At 39.0% G+C, this 19,206-nt stretch overlaps 1 protein-coding gene across 1 annotated transcript in view; it reads right to left on the bottom strand.

Moving 5' to 3' along the window:
- LOC121070590 (mucin-5AC-like) overlaps window positions 1–19,206 on the bottom strand; it is a 168,781-nt gene that overhangs the window by 74,703 nt on the left and 74,872 nt on the right. The window contains 1 exon segment of the mRNA XM_040557952.1: window positions 12,262–12,437. Coding sequence (XP_040413886.1) covers window positions 12,262–12,437 — 176 coding nt within the window.

Below are 19,206 nucleotides of genomic sequence, written 5' to 3'. Positions count from 1 at the left end.
TTGAAGCAACACGGAAATGAGATCCTACATATTTTTTATGGCAACTTGTTGCTCTGAGCAAAAACATAGCATTCATTAGTAATGAAACATATGCTTCCTTACTTGTAAAAGGTTGGGTAGTTTTCATTAAATGCATGAGACACAAGGTAGCATATGAGATTGGTTTTGTGAGATTCAATTTGCTTTACAGCACACATATCAGTGGATTTTTCTAGTAGCTGTAGATATGGTAGAACATGCCAACTCAGTAATGCAGCAGTTTTCAAAATACCAGGTTGTCACTCACAGCTTCTCCTCTACTGAGACATTAGCTTTCTTCTTTTGTTTCTTAGCTTGAGTTCTCTTCTTTAATTTACCTGCAAGTTGAAAATAAGCATTCTGGGGAGAAAATTATTTTAGAATTTTATAAAATTATTTAGAATTAAGTAGAAACAGTGTGGTTGAACTATTTTTTACTTGTCTGATTTGGGATATTTTGCACCAGGATGTTGAATTTGTTAGACCACTATAACATCTCCCATGAACCTAACACTTTAGGTTTTCATTTACACCAAACAACAGAAAAAGATACTCCAAATTCTTTTTATTCCCCTGTAATGTTAATGTGGAAAAATTAGGCTTAAAGAATGAATATTATTGGTGTAAGAGAAGGGAAAGCTATTACTTGCCAACTTGCTTTCGATCAATAATTGTAATTTCATTTTTTTGAATTTTATTGATTTAGATTTTATTTATATTTTCATGTGGTAATTACAATAGACTATGGATACTGTTGAAGTTCTGTCAGGGATTACAGAAGAGGTTTCCCACAGTGTAAAGGGAGTGGACTTCTACTTACCATGAGAATTCAAACTCAGCAGATTGTCAGCACCAAGCCTTTTTTTCCTGATATAAATGCCCAAGTCAAAGTGGATTTCAGAGCCCATGGAAACTCACTGGAAGGTATTAGGAGCTTGTACAGAAGTTAGAAGGCAGGATTCTTCCTCTTGCTGCAATATGTTGGGAGGTCATCAAATGTTACTATTCTGAAAAAAAGGTATTGCCTTTTTCATTCTTCAAGAATGTTCCTTTATAATCTTTGGCAAATAAATTAAATAAAAATACCTCCTGAGATATCTATTTAATTACTCTATACTTGTGAGCCAAACTAACAGTACCTTGGGCTCAGAATACAATAAGACAATATAGGTTGCCTTTGTCTACGCCTCTTGAAAACAGGAGCACTAATTTTCCATGGGCTCTGTCAATGCTGGGTCAGAATATACTGGATATGTATGGATGACACAGCATTTTATGGTTATAAATGATGCATTGCGTTACATTTTTCCTTTGTGTTTTTGTATGTTCTTGTGTCTTCTTTTCCAAATAGGGCTGAAAATGCAACCTGTTATCACTCTGGAAAATTAATTGGCTTATTAGCAGGGAGTTGTTACTTGAAATTGAGACCAAATGCTTTCTCTCTTGGCACTTCATTATCTTTTTACATGTGGGAGCGCTGGAGACTGCCAGACACAGCCTGATTTTAAACACCTTTCCTGAGACCCTGGAAGTAGGATTCAGTTGCCCGAATGCAGTGCCACTGAATATGGCCTTGTGACCCTTCAAATAGTCTAAGATGGCTGGGAGGCATGAACAAGGAACTTGTACACTTGTACAGCAGTAGCCACATCCTTGCAGAGGGCACTGGGTGTTTGTATTCGTGTAGTTGTATCCCACTCCTGCTGGTGCTAGTGGAGAAGAGCAGAAATCTGAGTTCGGTATTGTAAATGTTACCCTGGAGGAGCTTGCTTTCCTCCATTGGCCTTAGAGAGCACCTGTTCTTCCAACTCGGGTGGTTGAGTTGCAGCTCTGGAGACAAATTTTGTGACAATTCACTGTTGCTGTGGAGCTGACCACCTGAGAGAAGACAACAAACTTAGAACTTCCTGATGGCTACTGCTGTGAAACCAAGCCACCCACAGCATTGCCTTAGATCACTTTGACTCACTTTGTCCCTCTGTCCCACTGACAGCGGGAAAAGAATTCAAACCTCTGGAAAGAGGAGGTGAAAGAGGGATTGAATGGGTTGTTTGCTTTTGTCTTATTTTAGTATCACCTGTATTAATTTACCACTGCAAGGGTTATTAAGCCAGGCTGTGTAACTTCAAGTCAAGCAATGAGCTCAAAATCTGCCTGAAACTCTCTAAAAATAGAGAACTTTCTTGCCTGTCATCTTTATGCCAGCATTTCTTCCCTGCTGGCATAAAGATGCTATCATAGTAATCTGCTGATTAAGTACCTCTCTCAGGTTCTTAAGATTAGCAGTGTAATCTTCTATATACAGTTGGAGGAACATCATTAAAAATGTGAGCTCCAACGGGGTGGCCTTGGAAACCTGGAAATTAGGTTATTGTATATGACCATATAGAGTTGCCTTTCTGTGCAGCTGTTGGCAAAGTAGTGGAAAGAAGACATTTGCCCTAATAGGAAGCTATTGGACTATGGCATAGGTTTCACTGTACCGCGTAGTAGTCAGGAGATGGTAGATGACAGTCAATGGAATTAAGGCTCAGAGTTGCCTAAGGAAAATAAGACTTTGCATTTCAGTATTAGTTCGTTACGCAGGATAAACCTGCGTAATGTGAGATAATCCAATTCTTATCTGGAAAATATACCATTGGTTTATATCTCAATTACACCAACGAGGTGAACTAATCTTCTTTTAAATTTACTGCTGCACTGGTCTTTAGTATGATGCACTTAACTGGTGATACAATTAACTCCTTTCCATATGCATACATCATGAAATGGAATTGATTTGCAACCTTCCTTAGGTGGCATTATAAGGACAGTGGAGCTGTCAAATTCCCTCTCTCTGTCTCTTTTTTTTTTTTACTACTATATTTGCATAATTTTATGTTAAAAAGCATTTTAAAGGGCTTAAAAGTGAAACAAGATATTTCTAATATACACACAGGATGTTTTAATCAACTGAAGGATTTTGTTTTTTGTTTAAAAAATAGTTTCAGAAATAAAATTATTTGCATGTTGTGATTGGCTTTCAATTTGCATCTGGTAACTGACTTTTGTAACGTACCAACAAATCAAAGTTCCATTCAGCACCTTGGAAATGTGGAAATTAGGTCATTGCACATGACCATATAAAGGGTTACCTTTCTGTGAGGCTGTTGGCAATGTTGTAGGTTGAAGGCAGTTGCCCTAGTAGGAAGCCAATGGACTACAGCATAGTTTGCACTGTACCAGGCAGCAGTCAGAAATTGGTAAATGACAGTCAATGGAACTAAGGCTCAGAAGTGCATTGTTTTTTCTGACTTAAAGCATTAGTAGCTAGATGACAGCACTAGTATGCAAGGTGGTTTATTTATTTATTTGTATATTTGAGTGGATTTTACTAGGATCCTTGTAACTATTGGCTGAATGCCTTGGTTTTGTTAATGGACTCAGTTTCCCAGTGTCTTCATGAGGAAAAGAAGTGAACTTCCATTTTAATTAATAGATAAAAACAAACAAACAAACAAACAAAAACCCACTAGTAAAACACCAAAGAGTTAGACACCTAAGAACTGTAGTAAATCAAAGCAAAAGACTTGCCAGAAGTTCTAAAAGAATTCCGGAACAAAAGCAGGTGTTACCTCAGTCAGATCTCTAATATAAGTCCAGTGCTGACCAGTAGCAATTACGGAGATACAATTTCAGTTAAAAGTGAGATACTTCGTTCACAGTATTCATTTTTCTTCACCTAAACTGGGTGAGTTTGTTGCCAGCTTAACCACACAAAGCTCAGTGTTCAGAGAACAAATTCAGCATAGCTAAATCAAAATCTCAGCTGAGGCTACGCACCAATTGAAAATCAGTAGAACTAGAGTTGCTTATGAGAAATTAGACCATGGTCTCAAAATGTCACACTGCCTTGCCAAGGAAGCAATATCAAATTGTGATTAGCAGAATTACTCTGAACAGTAGCCATAGTTTAAAACGGGGTTAAAACACCTTTTTATGAAGGTCGAAGAGGGCCACAGCATTCACCAGTTACTTTTAAGTAAACTGCACCTACAATACCTTTAGAGTCTATAATGCATAGCATCGCCTTTGTGCTAGATATCCTATTGACTCTGTGTGACTCATATTTTATGACCTCACCAAGGAGATAACACCTTCATTTGATAAAAGGCTACATCAATTAAGAAAAGCTCTGCTGTCTGATAACCTGATTAAGAGCTGAGTACTCAGGGTGGTGTTGTGGGACCTTTCATTTCTAATCGCATCTGGCTTCTTGTTGAGCAGCTTTGTGGAATTATCCAACCTTTGGCAAACTTGCGTATGAAAGATGCTTATTGCACCCAAAGATAATTTATTCTTTATTTGTTCACTTTCCTGCAAGGTGGGGCCCATCTGCTTATAGGGATCAGTTTTCTAAAGACTGGGTATCAGAAGGTTCTTTTTTCCATTTGAGGTTCTTTTTCCACTTGAGTACGCTCAGGGCTTTTCTATTTTTAGAAGTCAAAAAAAGAGAAAAAAAACTAGCACAGAAAATTGAGTTTTAAGGACACAGATTCATGTTTGTATATTATCTGACCAGAAATGTCAGTAATTCGAACAAAATATGAGAAAAAAAATCCAAAATCCAGAAGTGGAAATAAGGTTTTCATTGTTTATGTGATTCAGTAACTGTAGATTGTAAAATCCATTGGTTATTCTCACAATAAGGCCAAACCCTTCCCTCTGTGAAACTCGTCACACACCACTATCAGAAAGTAATGGAAAATTTGATACATATCGTGAGACATGCTATTAAGGTTTATGTTCCCTTTTCCAAGGGTGGAAACATCTATGAAGAAAATGCCTTGTAGTCTACTTCATCGTTTGGTTTTCCTTCTTTTGTTGCTCCCCTTCAGATGTCTAATCTTTGGATCTGTGTTGAACTTCTGCTAACATGACCCTTAACAAAGCACCTGTGTAGGAAAGAGATGTGTCCCTTTTTTCTGTTTCAGTTTAAACAAGAAAAACTTCTGATAGCACTAGTGTAGATAGCAGTGAGGTTTTGCTCCTTGGTAACCTGCAGTGTTTTGTGATGGCAGCAGGACCTCCAGGCAGCTCTGGAAGCCATTGGTGGAGCACTGGGACTCAGGATAAGCCAGTCTCCACCCTGTCTGAAAACACGTGGGCAAAACAGAAAGCACCATGCTACTTTTTTTTTTGTTTTGTTTTGTTTTTTTTAAGGTTCAAACCCATCTGTTTCGAATCTGTTTCTGAGCTTGCTTTTGCTTTTAGGGTGGCTGCGGTTTTATTTGGTCAGCTGAGATGCAGTTTAGAGAGTTTTTCCTCTGATAGCGACCTTGTTCAACTATTTTATAAGCAAATAGACAGCATCCCCCCTCTTAGTCAAAGACTTTGTCCAGCTGAGCCCCTCCCAGGACCTCCCCATTTCAATCCAAGTCCCTGTGTCCTTTCTTAGAGAAAGTGTGGATCAGGTCACGTCCTTTGTTCAAATCAGAGCCTTCTTTTTTCTCTCTGGTCCTTTTCATATTTTCATATTTTCTGAACCACAGATGTGGTTCCAAGAATCAATGTTTAGGTGGAAGATACCTGCAGACATCCAACACTAGTATAGCTTCTTGCACAAAGTCTGCCTTAGTTGGCTCACCTGAGCAGAAAAGCAGTTGTTTACAGACATGTAACAGTTATAACTATGATACAATAATCTTTAAATATTCTGTGTTCATACATCAATCACATCTGAGTAAATGTTTGAACAGTTCATAATTTTACAAGTTTATCCTGTCTTCAGAATAATTTATATGAGAGCCTGAAGGCGGAAAATCAGATACTGCTAACAGGCCTCAAAGGAAGAGTGTGCCAAAAGAGTTTTTGCAGGTTCTGGACAGCATGCAGCCAGGTGCAAACTACAGTATAAGTAGATCAGTGTTAGAGAAGGACAAGATGGGCTCCCAGACCTATTTTAGAAATCCTTGCTTCATCAGTGACTTGTTATGGTATGCTGTTTGTCTAACTGTGAAAATTGAAAGAACATGTACCCCTGTACAGTGATATAGGTAATGTTTTAGCTTAAGAACATTTTCAGCAGTAAAATATATAAAAAATGCTCTAAAGAATGGACTGTCTTTCTCCAAGGAATAATGTATAAAGAACCTGTAGGTCTTTGTGCTGTCACGTAGCAATGGTGAGCAAATGACGAAAGACTTTCTATTATCTTCTCCAAAACAGAAGAAAAGTGAGTTTGATGCAGAAAGAGATGAGCATGCCTGCAGTAGTGGAGTCACGGAGGTTCTGGGTATTGCTATTCCAAATACAACAAGCCTATAGCAAGATGCTATTTTGTTACATGCAGACAGAAACCAGGAAAAGCAATAAATTTTACACCACAATTAAGCACAGCATGGCAAGCACAACTCCGGAGATGCTGAAGATTCCCAACTAGAGGAAAAGATTGCTGGAGGGATGGGGTTCAGGTTTACAAGAAAATTTACCATAGCCTGCAAAACAAAACGAAACAAAATGAGCAAAAAAACAAGGACAGCTGAACTGTGCAGGGATAGGATGAAAAAAAAACATTTGCCATTCCTGGCAGAAGTGAAGACCGAGGTGTGAATAACAGTGTGAATAGCAGATTATAAGAGAATATTGTAAGCACAGGGCATATTATTCCCCTGGGATATCTCAGTCATGCCCAATGATAAACAGTTTAGAAACTTCCTGGGACATAAAAAGTAGCAACAAGATAAACCCTCGGATACTTATACACATGGATAAGACACCCCCTGAGCCTTCTCTTCTGAGGCTGCGCAGTTCCAGTCTTTTCTCATATGAGAGATGCTCCAGTCCCTTAATCAACTGTGTGGCCTCACCTCTGTGGCCTTTTGCTGGACTTGCTCCAATGGCTCTGGACGCCTCTCATAGGGGGGAGCTCAGGGTTGGACACAACACTCTGGATGCACTTCACCAGTGCTGAGTAGAGGGGAGGGATCACCTCCCTTACCCTGCTGGCAACACTTCTCCTAATGCAGCCTGGGGGGCTGATAAACCAGAAATTGTGCTGGCAGCATGTGGATAGGTGGGGCGATGTACAATAAAAATGTTCTGAGACAGTGGGCAAATGCAGATCAGTAATCAAAAGCTAATGAGATAGCTCACAAGGGGTTTATTACCCCTGCTGGATGGGAGTACCACCCAATACTGAGCAGAAGCATAACAGAAACTGGAATCAAACTCAGGATATCAACATAAGATCTGAGGCACAAGTACTGTAATGATGGACCACACCCAGACTTGTACCAGGATGCAAGGACATATGGCAAGGAGACAGTCCAATGCAGTTATGACCAGACATCTTTGAGATTATATTAATTACATGATTATATTATATCATATCTAGATATGGAGATTCTGGGTCAAGAGTCAGCAGGAGAACACCGGAAGAGCAGCACAAAAGATCTGTTGGAGGGACAGCACATCAGGGCATAGGCAATCCAGGAGGTTCCTGGAATACATCGATAACAACTTCCTTCTCCATGTGATAGAGGAGCCAACGAGGATGCTATACCTCATTCTCACCTTGTACTAGACCTATGCTAGACCTCCTTCTCACCAGCAAGGAGGGACTGGTGAGGAATGTGAATCTTAAGGGTGGCCTTGACTGCACTGACCATGAAACGGTGCAGTTTAGCATCCTAAGGACAGCAAGGAGGCATAACAGGAAGTTTGCTACTCTGGACTTTGGGAGAGCAGACTGTGGCCTCCAGGGATCTGCTAAGTAGAGTACGATGGGACAAAGCCCTGGAGGGAAGAGAGGCCCAAGAAAGCTGCTTAATATTCAAGGATCACCTCCTCCAAGCTCAGGAGCAATGTGTCCCAACAAAGAGGAAGTCGGGCAAAAACACCAGGAGACCTGCATGGATGAACAAGGAGCTCCTGGCCCAACTCAAGTAGAAAAAGGAGGCCTACAGAGGGTGAAAGCAAGGACAGATAGCTTGTGAGGGATACAGAGACATTGTCTGAGCAGACAGGGATGAGGTTAGGAAAGCTAAAGCCCTGTTAGAATTAAGTTTAGCCAGGACATCAAGGGCAACAAAAACGGCTTCTATAGGTATGTTAGTGCTAAAAGGAACACTAGGGAAATTGTGGGCTCTCTCCGGAAGGAAATGGGAGACCTGGTCACCCAGGACATAAATAGTTCCAATTTTGCAAGAAGTAAACACCAGAGAAGAGTCAGGCCAGAACCTTATTATCAAACAGATGAGGGCAGTGTACATTTATGTTCAAAATAGAGAACTGAGGCCATGTTTGTTGGTTCTGGAATTAAGCAGTAAGGAAAATGCTTATTCAAAACTAGAGGATGGGAGCCCAACAGTTTTTGAGATCTTTATAAATTATGCACACACCATTCTTGTCCTGCAGTTTGGTTTCTCCCACAAGTGATTTTATTTTATTTATTTTTTCCCATGGAGTTATTTGACAGATATGGAAATGTTAAACCCTGTGAACATTCAAAAAATGACTTTATTTTCTTACCTTACTGAATACTAACCAGCTTGTGCCTGCAGAAACCATGTCTTCCAGAAGCAGCACTAAGTATGCCAAGACACGTGCTTTGCTTTACTAAGGGCAATCGCCAAAGCATTGTCAGAGAAAAGAAACATTCCTGGTCAGTCGAATCACTCCAAACTTTATCATTAGGAGGTAGTAGAAGAGATTCCCTTTTTAAGTAATGACCTCTTCATTATGGAAAATGTTTTATACAGTAATAATATGCTTCTTGGTGTGAATATTTGTTTGTCTGTCCCCCAGAACTTTTTCTGGAACTTTGGCTGATTTCAATCAAACTTGGCAGACGGCTAGTGTCTCGAAGACATTACATTTCTGTAAGGGTAGAGAAAGTAGTCAGCCAAATAAAAGAAAGTAACTTCATTAGGAAATCTCTGTTAAACACATTCCACTGTAGGAGAAGCTTCAATGTGAAGTTATCCCTTATTGCACGCAGAATCAACACAAGAGTTTAACATCAAAATGTTTACCTGCTGGAAATCAATTTAATTTCCTCACACCTGAAAACCTAAAGGGTGCATTTTGTGATGGTTAGGAAGATGTATACACTGACTGCAAGTTGGTGCATCCATAACAGCTTGGATGGATGATCTAAGTGTGATTCAATTAAAATTCAATTTAGTGTAACTCACTTAAAGTTTCAGGAGACCAAGAAGACAGAAAACCCTAGGAAACCAGACCCTATTAAGTCTGATGCCTGTGTAACTACTTTTTGGGCTCTTTTTTTTTTTTTTTTCCACTGGAATGAAATGAATCCACTATGGATTCAACACTTATTATTCAATACAATTCTGAAAGCATTGAATAAGCTTGTCTTTTAGCCCTTGTTTGAAAGCTGTACTTTCTTATGTAAACATTTATTTTCAGCAGCTGTGAGTCATGAAGGCACTTCAGCTCCCCTGTCCTTTCTTCCCCATCCTTCCTTATCTCCCAGACTGAGATTGTCCTGTTTGTCTCACCTAGCTCTTGTGCTCTGATATGCCATCTGTATACACCAGGATAATGGTCTTGCTTGTTTGTGACTTTGACCTTCACTCACCTTCCTACTTTTAGGTCTTTCTTCTTGGTATTTATATCAAACCACTATTTCTGCTTTATAAATTCAGTCTGAAATTTGAATTTTTCTTTTGTTTGGCATCAATATAAATTCTTAACTCTTAATTTCAAATTTGTTTCCTCAGTATTCAGTTAGTTCTTCCGTAGCTTTCTCTTTAGGTTGCAATGTATGTAGGAGGTTATTGTGAGAGAGACAAGACTTTAGGGATCCCAACTTGAGGTTCTGCTGCCTCTACTGGTATCGTATCCCAGGAAGCTTTTTCCAGGTGAGTCCATGGATATATTTACCATGGCATTCACTCAAACGAAACGGAATGGGTTGCCCAGGGAAGTGACGATAATCATCGTCCCTGGGGGTGTTCAAGGAAAGGTTGGACGTGGTGCTTAGGGACATGGCTTAGTGGGTGACATTGGTGGTAGGGTAATGCTTGGACCAGATGATCTTGAAGGTCTTTTCCAACCTTAAAGGTTCTATGATTCTATCAAAAACCTGCCCAACATAGTGCTGTACACAAAAGCTTTGCATTTTGTCTCCCTGCAAGCAGGGGTCTTACTACCTTGCTGAAATTACACATAGCCATCTTCTAGACAGTATTTTGGATTTATCGCATAATCAAAGCCGAATCCCAAAGGTGACTTCCTGCCAATCTTCAGCATTGTACAAGAAATAGACCTCTTTCATGTGTAACCACCTGAGAGTTCAGTCATACTGACCACAGCTTTCAGGATGCAGGGGCTGCTCTGTCATCCTCATAGTGCACAGGAATGACTTTACAGAGTGTTGGAAAGTTGGGTTTGAATTTGTGTGAGTGGACAGGTGCTACTATCTTAGTCAAATGCTGGATGAGGAATGGGAAGGATTCTGGTGTTTCTGTTGGAGAATCAAGTGGAAAAGGCCGCAAAGAGACACGCCTCTCACAGACCCTGGAGAAACTGGGAAGCAGGCTGAGGAATTTTAGCTCTTCATTTGATAGTGTTTTGGCTTGTGTTGTTCCTGGTGTGACAACCACATTTTCCCCTTTCCTCCCCTCTCTTCGATCCACAAGCAAAGGTGAAAGAAAATTTGTTCATGAATGATTTCTCCAAGTGCTATGTGAGGGTCAGTCCTTCTGGTGGATTTGTCAGGCAATGTGACATACCATATTTCAGTACTTGACTTAATGGCCTATGTCCTGGGGGCGGACCGGGGGGGCATGGGTGGCGGGGGGAGCTGTTTGTGTTACCAGCTGGGTAAATTTTACCGCAGACCCTGTGTGGCATGGGGATTCAGATTCTCTTCCTGGTTCTGTGAAGTTATGCATTTGTAAATGCCACCACAGTGAGTCCTTCAGCAGTTGAGAAGGAAATGTCTCTGGCTGACCGTCAGTCACAACAAAAAGGTTTGCTGGTTCAGTGGGGTGAATAATGATGAAAACTCCCTTGACTTTAGTGCAGTAGTGGAGCACATGGTCTGAAAGATCAACAGCCTGTGGCATTAGCAGCTGGGAAGGGGCAAACAGGGAATGAACAAGGGTTGTTGTTCCTTCTGCTTTCTGAGAACACAGGGAAGGAGAAAAGAGTGTCAGGGACCAAGTAACTGAGAACAAGTGGGACAAATTCAGAGGCAGATTAAAAAAAAATAAGGAAGCTGTTTCAAAACTGGTCTGAATTGAAGAGAGCAGAACTAGAAGCAAATGATTCATGTGCTTAAATTTCCCAGAGCAGCTTCAAAATTCTGAAGGGTTTATAGTTTCATAGGGTGAGGCACAGTTCCTTCTGCTCATTTCGCTTGGGTCTCTCGGAGAAAACAGTAAGATGTTTAAAAAAATGGACCATAGCTTTGGCAAAAAGAGATGGACTTAGAATAAATCTAAAAACTTAGAATAAATGTTTGCATCCATTTTACCTATTTCTTATTTTTTCTAGGCTATGGTCTTTGTGGGGAAGATTTTTCTGAAAATGGGATTGAGAAAGGTAAGTTAGAAGCCCGGCTTTCTGAAAAATGACCTTCTGGTTATCAAAAAATAGGAAAATTAATAGTGAAGTGAGTTTCAATGCGATACCAAATAACATCTTTCTTTTGCTGGTAGGAGGAAGGTGGCTAATACATTTTTCTTCTTAGCATAATGAAGCCCATGACTGTATTTATCTTACTGACTTATACATGGCTGATGCCTCCATTCCCCTGTATTTCATATAACTGTGACTCACTTATTAAATAATAACCTTATTTATATCATTTCTCTCAATCTTCTATTTTATCTATATATTTAGCTAGGGAGGCAACATTTCATACAAGTTACCAAACAGAAAACATGTTCAACAGATGAAGATTGCAAAAATTACATGAGTGAAGTAAACACAAGAAACATATATATATGAAACATATATATAAAATGGTTTTTGATCTCCAGCCTGCCTAGGCAGATGCAACTCTATAACTCTTATCCATTTTACCCTTTTCTCCTACAGTGAAATAAAATTGTTTGGTACATGGGAATTTTGGAGATCCTTGCCTGCTTATCTGACTTCTCTACCTCATTTTCTGTCAAAAAGGCAAGAAAAAATAGGCATGCCTTGAAGCAGGCATCCGAACTAGGGATAACAGGCCATATCTGCAATTGTTGTCAGCAACCCTTGCTCTTTCAGTTTCACTAGACTTACCTTGAGTTTTGGCTAGTGGAGGATCCAGTCCATTAAAATATTTCATTGAGATACGCTCCATGTCAAAGTTTAACTCCCCACTGAGAGTTTTTGTAAAGATTTGCTGCTGATGGAGTAAATGTATAACAAGAAAGTACTTCTTTCCTTTTCCTGGTTCTAGTTTTTTATTTGTGAGACTGTTTAGGTAAGTTCCAATCAAAAATGTGAGATAAAGATACAGAATCTTTACATGCATCTCTAGCAATTGCACAAACTGACTAAAGAGAAAGTCTGTGATGCTGAGACAAGCAGGGGAGCAACTCTGCCATCTATCTCTCCAGTAAAATGTGCTCACAAAGCAGTGCTGACATACAGAAAAGTATGTTAAAATATTACTGAGTTACAGATATGTGGAAAAAGACCACATTTCTGTTGGAATTTGGGAATATTAGCACATCCTGGAAAATAAGTTGGGAGCTGGGTTTTTAGGTATGTATAGGGGAAAAGGAAAAATCTGAGCAAGGTTTTCTACAGAACATCCAAAAACGTGAAAATATAAAGAAGCTGGCTTTTCTGCTAAGAGTTTTCCTTTCTCCTGATTTTTTATTTTTTTTCTCTCTGTCTGGATAGATTTGGACCTGTGTATAATAAGCTATATGGAGAGATAAAGCTTCTATTTGCATACTATTTTAATTTCAGTTTGTATGCCTTTGATTTGTATGTTTTAAGGGAATGGATTATGAAAGGGAATACTTTTAGTCATTTAGGTTTCTAAATTAGACATTGTTGAGAGTTAAAGAAAACCACTAGTGTCTTAAGGAACAAGAAACCCAAAAATCTAAACCTGAAGTCATCCTCAGTGCTCACAGACAGAGATGTCCTCCTTCACAGGGATACAGCCATCTGCTGCTCTTCTCTCCTACCCACACTCTGGCCTACCAGGACTTTCTTGCTTCTCTGCACATTTTGTCTCTCAGGGCTATAAAATAGCATTTCCCCTTGGAATATGAGGAAGGGGCTATAGCAAACTCCCAAGTACAGTCTTCTCAGCTGCTGGCAATCCAAGAAGACCTTCTGTGGTTTCTTGGAATTGCTGCCATGCAGTTACAGTAGGAAAACACCAGGGACACATTTGCAAGGGAATGCGTCAGACTAACTCTGGCAGCCAAACCTGCAAATCCCGTAAGTTGCATTTGGCAATGGCTGGCTAAGTAGTGCTTTCCAACGAAAGTACGAGAAACCTGACAACAGACAGTGAAGCAACAGCTCACCAGTAAGATGAATGTATTCCTATCCCTCCTCAAGCAATGAAGCCGGAAGGTTTGTATTACACCATCTTCAGTAGCTGTCTACTGGCCAGAGAGATCTGATAGCTGCAGTGTGTGGGGCTGGGGGCTGGGAAGCTTTATTTACTGCTGTCGATGTGATGTTTCCTGATGACTCTTCACTGATGTTGATGTAGCTGTGACATAGCTGAGCTATGTAAAGGAGCTTCGTTGATACTCCAAATCGAGGAAAATACTATCCAAAGGAGCAGTAGAGGCATGGGGAGTGGCAAGCTTGAGGCAGGAATTGGTATTTCTGGTGGAATTCATGGTGATGAGTGAGGAAGGATGAAGACAGAGCAGGCTGTGTACAATTGTGACTGTTTTGTCTTTGTGCAGAAGCCTTTGTTAAAGCCTTTGTTAAAACCTTTTTAAAATGATAACCCGATCTTTGCATGTCTTCTGACCCTTATTTTCCTCTGGAGACAAAGTTGCTCATATCCTTTTGTACTCCAGACATAGGAGGTTGGGCAGTGAAAACACTAAAATGATTCAAACCATAACAGGTGAACACCTCTGATGAACCAAGGGGATCCTTGATATTTTACCTTGGGGCTAGACTGCACTAGCTTTGTTGATCTCAGAAATAATTCTACTACTGTAATGTAACAAAACCTCTAGATTGAGAGAAATACTCCATCTGTAAGTAAACATGTTGGGTCAAAAGCATAAATGTGCTACTGTTCACGTAAGTGGTGTTATATCAGTTTGCTTAAGTGCTGACTCTTAACTTACAGGGCTGAATTTGCCATATGATACACTCAACTTCGAGAAACTGCTTGTAGCTGTAAATAAACATTTCTGATGTAGACTGATAAGTCTCAAAGCCACAAAACCATTTTTGTTTGCCATTTAAGAATCAGTGGCCTGAAGAAAAAGTAGATAAGGAAACATATTTGTTCTTTACAAACAGCTTCTTTTTATGTTTGGTAGTTCACGCAGATTTGAGATAAACACCAGATAAACAGGGATGGTTTCTAATTCTTGCTACATAGCACCCAAGAAAGGGAAACAATGCCTTCAAGGTTTTGTGTTACCTTTTTAACTGTTATTTCTTTCAGAATGGCATTTTTTAGGCAGTTTTCAGGACAGAAATGTGAATTGTTCCTTCTTTCTGGAGCTGAAGGGCCAGAAGTAATTGAAATTGTGCTGCAGTCCCTCGTCACGGGGGCAGGTGCCTCTATGTAGAAAGTCTGGCAGCTGAACAGTACTGCATACCTTCTGTACTCCATCACAGCATGATAAATTTCTCTTGCTTTCCTATTCCTCTTATGTAGCCCTCTTGCTCACATGAAAAGATCTCTTCTTCAGAGTCATCACCTTATCTCTGTGCTACCACTTTCTGTCCTGCATTTCAAGGATGGGTACAATGCCTACAAACATTAGATTCATGGGAAGAATGCAAGCAGTCCTGTTAAAATGCAGGAATTATTAACACCTGACAAAAATACATAAGGGGTGGTAGTCTGTCACATAATTTACAACAAATCCTGCTGCTTTCATATTCTACAGTCCATACAGAAAGGAATTAATTTCTGATCACTACAGGGGATATTCATTAATAAAGAGTCTTTTCTGTACAACTTAGTAAGTCAGAATTAAAATTGGAACAGGAGTGCACCATGTATCCATGCCCATTTTATAAATACTCAAAAATTAAGAAGTGAATACTAAATACTTGCAAGATATGCAAGATATGCTTGTCATAAATATGAAGTTATAAACATGTACACCTTACTAGAGAAAATACTGTTGTTGTACATAAACTAAGTACTTTTTAATGAGCAATCAGAGAATATCAGAAACAACCTAAGCCATGATGATTTTTGCTATGTATTGTCTATTTCTTTTCCATGGCTTTATTTCAGTTATTCATATTGGCTGACAAGTGCAATATAAATTTGTAAGTAGGTAGTACACTTATGCAGCACTCAATGGTGTACACCCAGTAGTACTCAGCTTACATTCAGCACACTCACTGTCGAGTCTTGTACACTCTCCATGCCTTGCATGAATCACTGAAAAAACTGACATCCCATTTCCTGAAGGCATGTCTACTCTGCTGTCACTCCACCAACAATGAAATTCAGACATACCACAAAACCTATGTAAAAAGAGTGTAAATTAGATTGTACTACTGCAGCTGATTTCTAAAAGTATCCAGATTTTTTGCATAAGACAAAATCTCTAAGGGATACATGCCATCATGTTAGGTTGGGTTCCTTTTACCTAACCTGAATGTCCTGAAGATAGAACTCTGGCCTTATGGTTCATACAGATCTTCCTTTGTCTGTAGAGAGAGATGGGCTCCTCTAGAAGATGATTCCTTTCTCTTGGGGTGACTAGGATAGGTGAGTTGAGGTGTTTGTGTGATCTTACGTGCCCAAATTTAATAACCTCAAAGTCTAGTGAAAAAAACCTCATGCAATGTGGTTGCTCTGTGTTTCTACCCTGTTACTGTATACTCACACATCCTTCCAAATCAGGGCTAAACCAGTTTTTCATGTGACATGAAAGCCCACTTAGGGTCTGTGTCCCCAGTGAAGGTCCTAACACAATTCTACAAAGAACAAAGTCACCGTTGTGGACATCGTCTGACGTGACATGGAACATATATAATGAGTGCTGAAATTAGCAGCCTGTATCAGGCTTTTCAATACATCAGTGTGTGAAGGTAGATGGCAGTCAGCTGGTCATATAGAGGTATTTATTCACTATATTAAAGCTTTTAACTCTAATGGCCATAGAACTGTGCAAATAGAAACCAATTAGTGTTTGAGTGGTTTTGCTAAAGGCTGCATAATTGCTCGAACAGACAAGAGGGTATGAACACTGAACATGAGACTAAAATAAGTATATTATGGTTTACCTTAATATAAGGACAGTCACATGGCTGCCTTTAAAGGAAAAAATATGAGCAATTAATCTTGTAGTACATTCATGTGGTAAGACTGAAATCTTTATAAATTATGCAGTAAAGGTATTTAGCATCAAATATCCTTTTAAGTCAAGCAGTATTTTTCAAAACATTTACACAGTTAGTATTTGACATAAAGTTTCTAGTGATATTGATAATAGAAAAGTGATGTAATTATAACGTTAACCAATAAAATAAGGGGTATAAAATACAGAACCAATGCAAGTACTTTAAAACATATTAGATTTTTTTTTAAATAATCAAATAACTCTTCTTTCCAACATCTGCTCTTCTTGCTTCACGTAAGAAAAAATCTTTGTGAGTATGAGAAAAAAAAACTGTTGTGATATGATGTTATTACTAAAAGCTCCTAGACTATTAGAATTGTTTAAAATAGTTCCTAATGTACTGTAATAAATACTGAAAATACATTTTTTTTAAATAGCTTTTTAACTAAACTGTCATTACTGAATATTCTATGCATGTATTTCTGTATCTTTGCATTTAAATAGTTTGAATAGTTTTAGAGACTTATTTACTTCTGTAACTTTTACTCCACATTTTCCATGTCGGAAATCTTTGATTTTTGTTAAAGTTGAGCATTCCTGATATTCCTAATGTCCAATATGTCTTGACACTCTGGCTATGAATTTGCACTTTAACAAATGTTTTTATGGGTTTTCATGACTGCTGTCTTCATGTGTGTGCAGGTAAAATGCATAACTTTAAACGTTTAACAAATACTTCTTAAGTCTGTGTTTTGACAGGCTCATGATCAAGAAATCCAATACATAAACAAACTCTGCTCCCTTTCAAAGCAAATAGTATAGTGTATTGTTTTCATGTAAACCTGAAACCTTTTGGAAAGATCCATCTGTGCCAGAGAACTGGCTGGGGGAGCCTCACTTTTAACAAAGCCCCATGCTGAAGAACCCAAATTTGCTAAGTGAAAATAGCTCTCCTGAGTATCATTTTAACTGAGTAACTGTGGCATCCTGGGGATATACTAGTATTTTGAAAACACTATATGCTATCTCATGAATTAAAGTTTTCTTTGAATTTCCTTCTTTTTCTTTTCTTTTCTTTTTTTTTTTTTTTTTTCCTTTTGATCCAGTTTGGTCTAAAACTCCTTCTTTCTTCTTTATCAGCATTAATGGTCACACTAAATCACTGGACTGATGCTGAATTATTTTTTGCAGAGCTTAGATGTATAAATATCTGTATATATATCTGTAACTAGATATATGGTAGATACTAATTTAATATATTTGTGTTTGGTGACAGCTGAAGGCAAATATTCATAGCTTAGTTATATTTGCTGAAAAGTGAAGACAGCAAAGTAGTAAAGACGTGAACAGTATTATTGTAGGTTATTGTATAGAGTACCTATACTTGGAAGAAAATATAGACCTGGTATGGTCACATTCAATGTCTATATTCTGATCCTTTCCCTGCAGTCCTCATTTTGGTGTTATTTTTAGACTTGGATCATTCAAGAAATACAGCCATGCTGTCCATGTGCTCATTTCCTCTCTTTACTTATTGCCGTATGGGAGTCCAAGAAAAACTTTGATTGCTGTTTCAGCAGTGACCACCAACTTTTGGTGAGATGCACTCTTAATGTCAGAAAAGTGGCCACTTGTAATGTTCAAAATGCTTTCATGGCTGTAAAAAAAAAAAAAAATCACTTAGCAATTGCACAAGGATTTGTTTATGCCTTAGAAGAAAGGTTGTTATGTATTGACGAGAAAAGCCTATCCCTTATTTTGTATTAAATGTACTCTAACATCCCAGCAGTAAATGTGTCTTTAGTCAATGTGGTCAGTGCCTCTGCATATCTTCATCCTTGAGTCTTGCTAAAATTCTTCAAAGTCACAAATCAAGATAAGGGTAACAGACTTTTAAAACCATTTTCCTGATCCCCCCTTCTCCTCTCTCCTAAAGCCGATCATTGAAAGTCTGCAAATCAGATTAGAGCAATTGCAGCTCATTCCCCGGAAAGTTGTAAGATACTGAGGCAATCGCTCCTGGAAAATGCATTGCAAGACCGCAAGACCTAGTCAAGATTTTACAGGCTTATATCTACTATGCATTTGAAAGGGATTGTTCAGCAAGGTCAACTCCAGGAGCTCTTCATCTGTGTCCCTTCTTAAAACATCAAAAAATTGTTGCAAGTTTTTACTCTAAAACTGTCATGGGATGCGTAGGGTTAATCGCTCTTTCTGTATGCTAAAGAGCTAGGAAACATTGGCAGGCTGAAATTGTAACTTTTTTTTTTTTTTTAAACAACCCAAATATGTCTAATTCCCTTGCTATTTGAACAGTCCCAGGTGGCAGAAAACAATGTGATATCATCTTGCAGCTCCCCATGGACCCTTTTACATCTTGGAAATGAGTAAGGGACTGAAGGCAGTTGAGAATGGGCTGAAAGGAGTGCAGTCTTTGGTCCTTGTAGTTGGGCCTGTTTTGTTTCTGTGTCACACGGGACTAAAGGGGATGCTAGGAGAGAAATGCCATGTTAGAGAGACTTGTTTTGCTCCAACACAGAGTCAGTGTACAAGGACTGTTTGAAACAGATGAACCTACCTGTTAGGTGCTGCAAAGTATGTGACCTAGCTGTGCTGTCATCTTTTGCTGGGGAGTCTCTCATTCGAAGGTTTCCTTCCCTCTCCAGCTTTTTACACCATTCCTTGGTGCTGCAAGGCAACTGATCCTGGGGGGAGG

This window comes from Cygnus olor, chromosome 5 (genome assembly GCF_009769625.2).
Source record: "Cygnus olor isolate bCygOlo1 chromosome 5, bCygOlo1.pri.v2, whole genome shotgun sequence".
Classification (NCBI taxonomy): domain Eukaryota; kingdom Metazoa; phylum Chordata; class Aves; order Anseriformes; family Anatidae; genus Cygnus; species Cygnus olor.
Note: the sequence above shows the minus strand (reverse complement) of the source record. Positions and strands in the feature narration are given on the sequence as shown.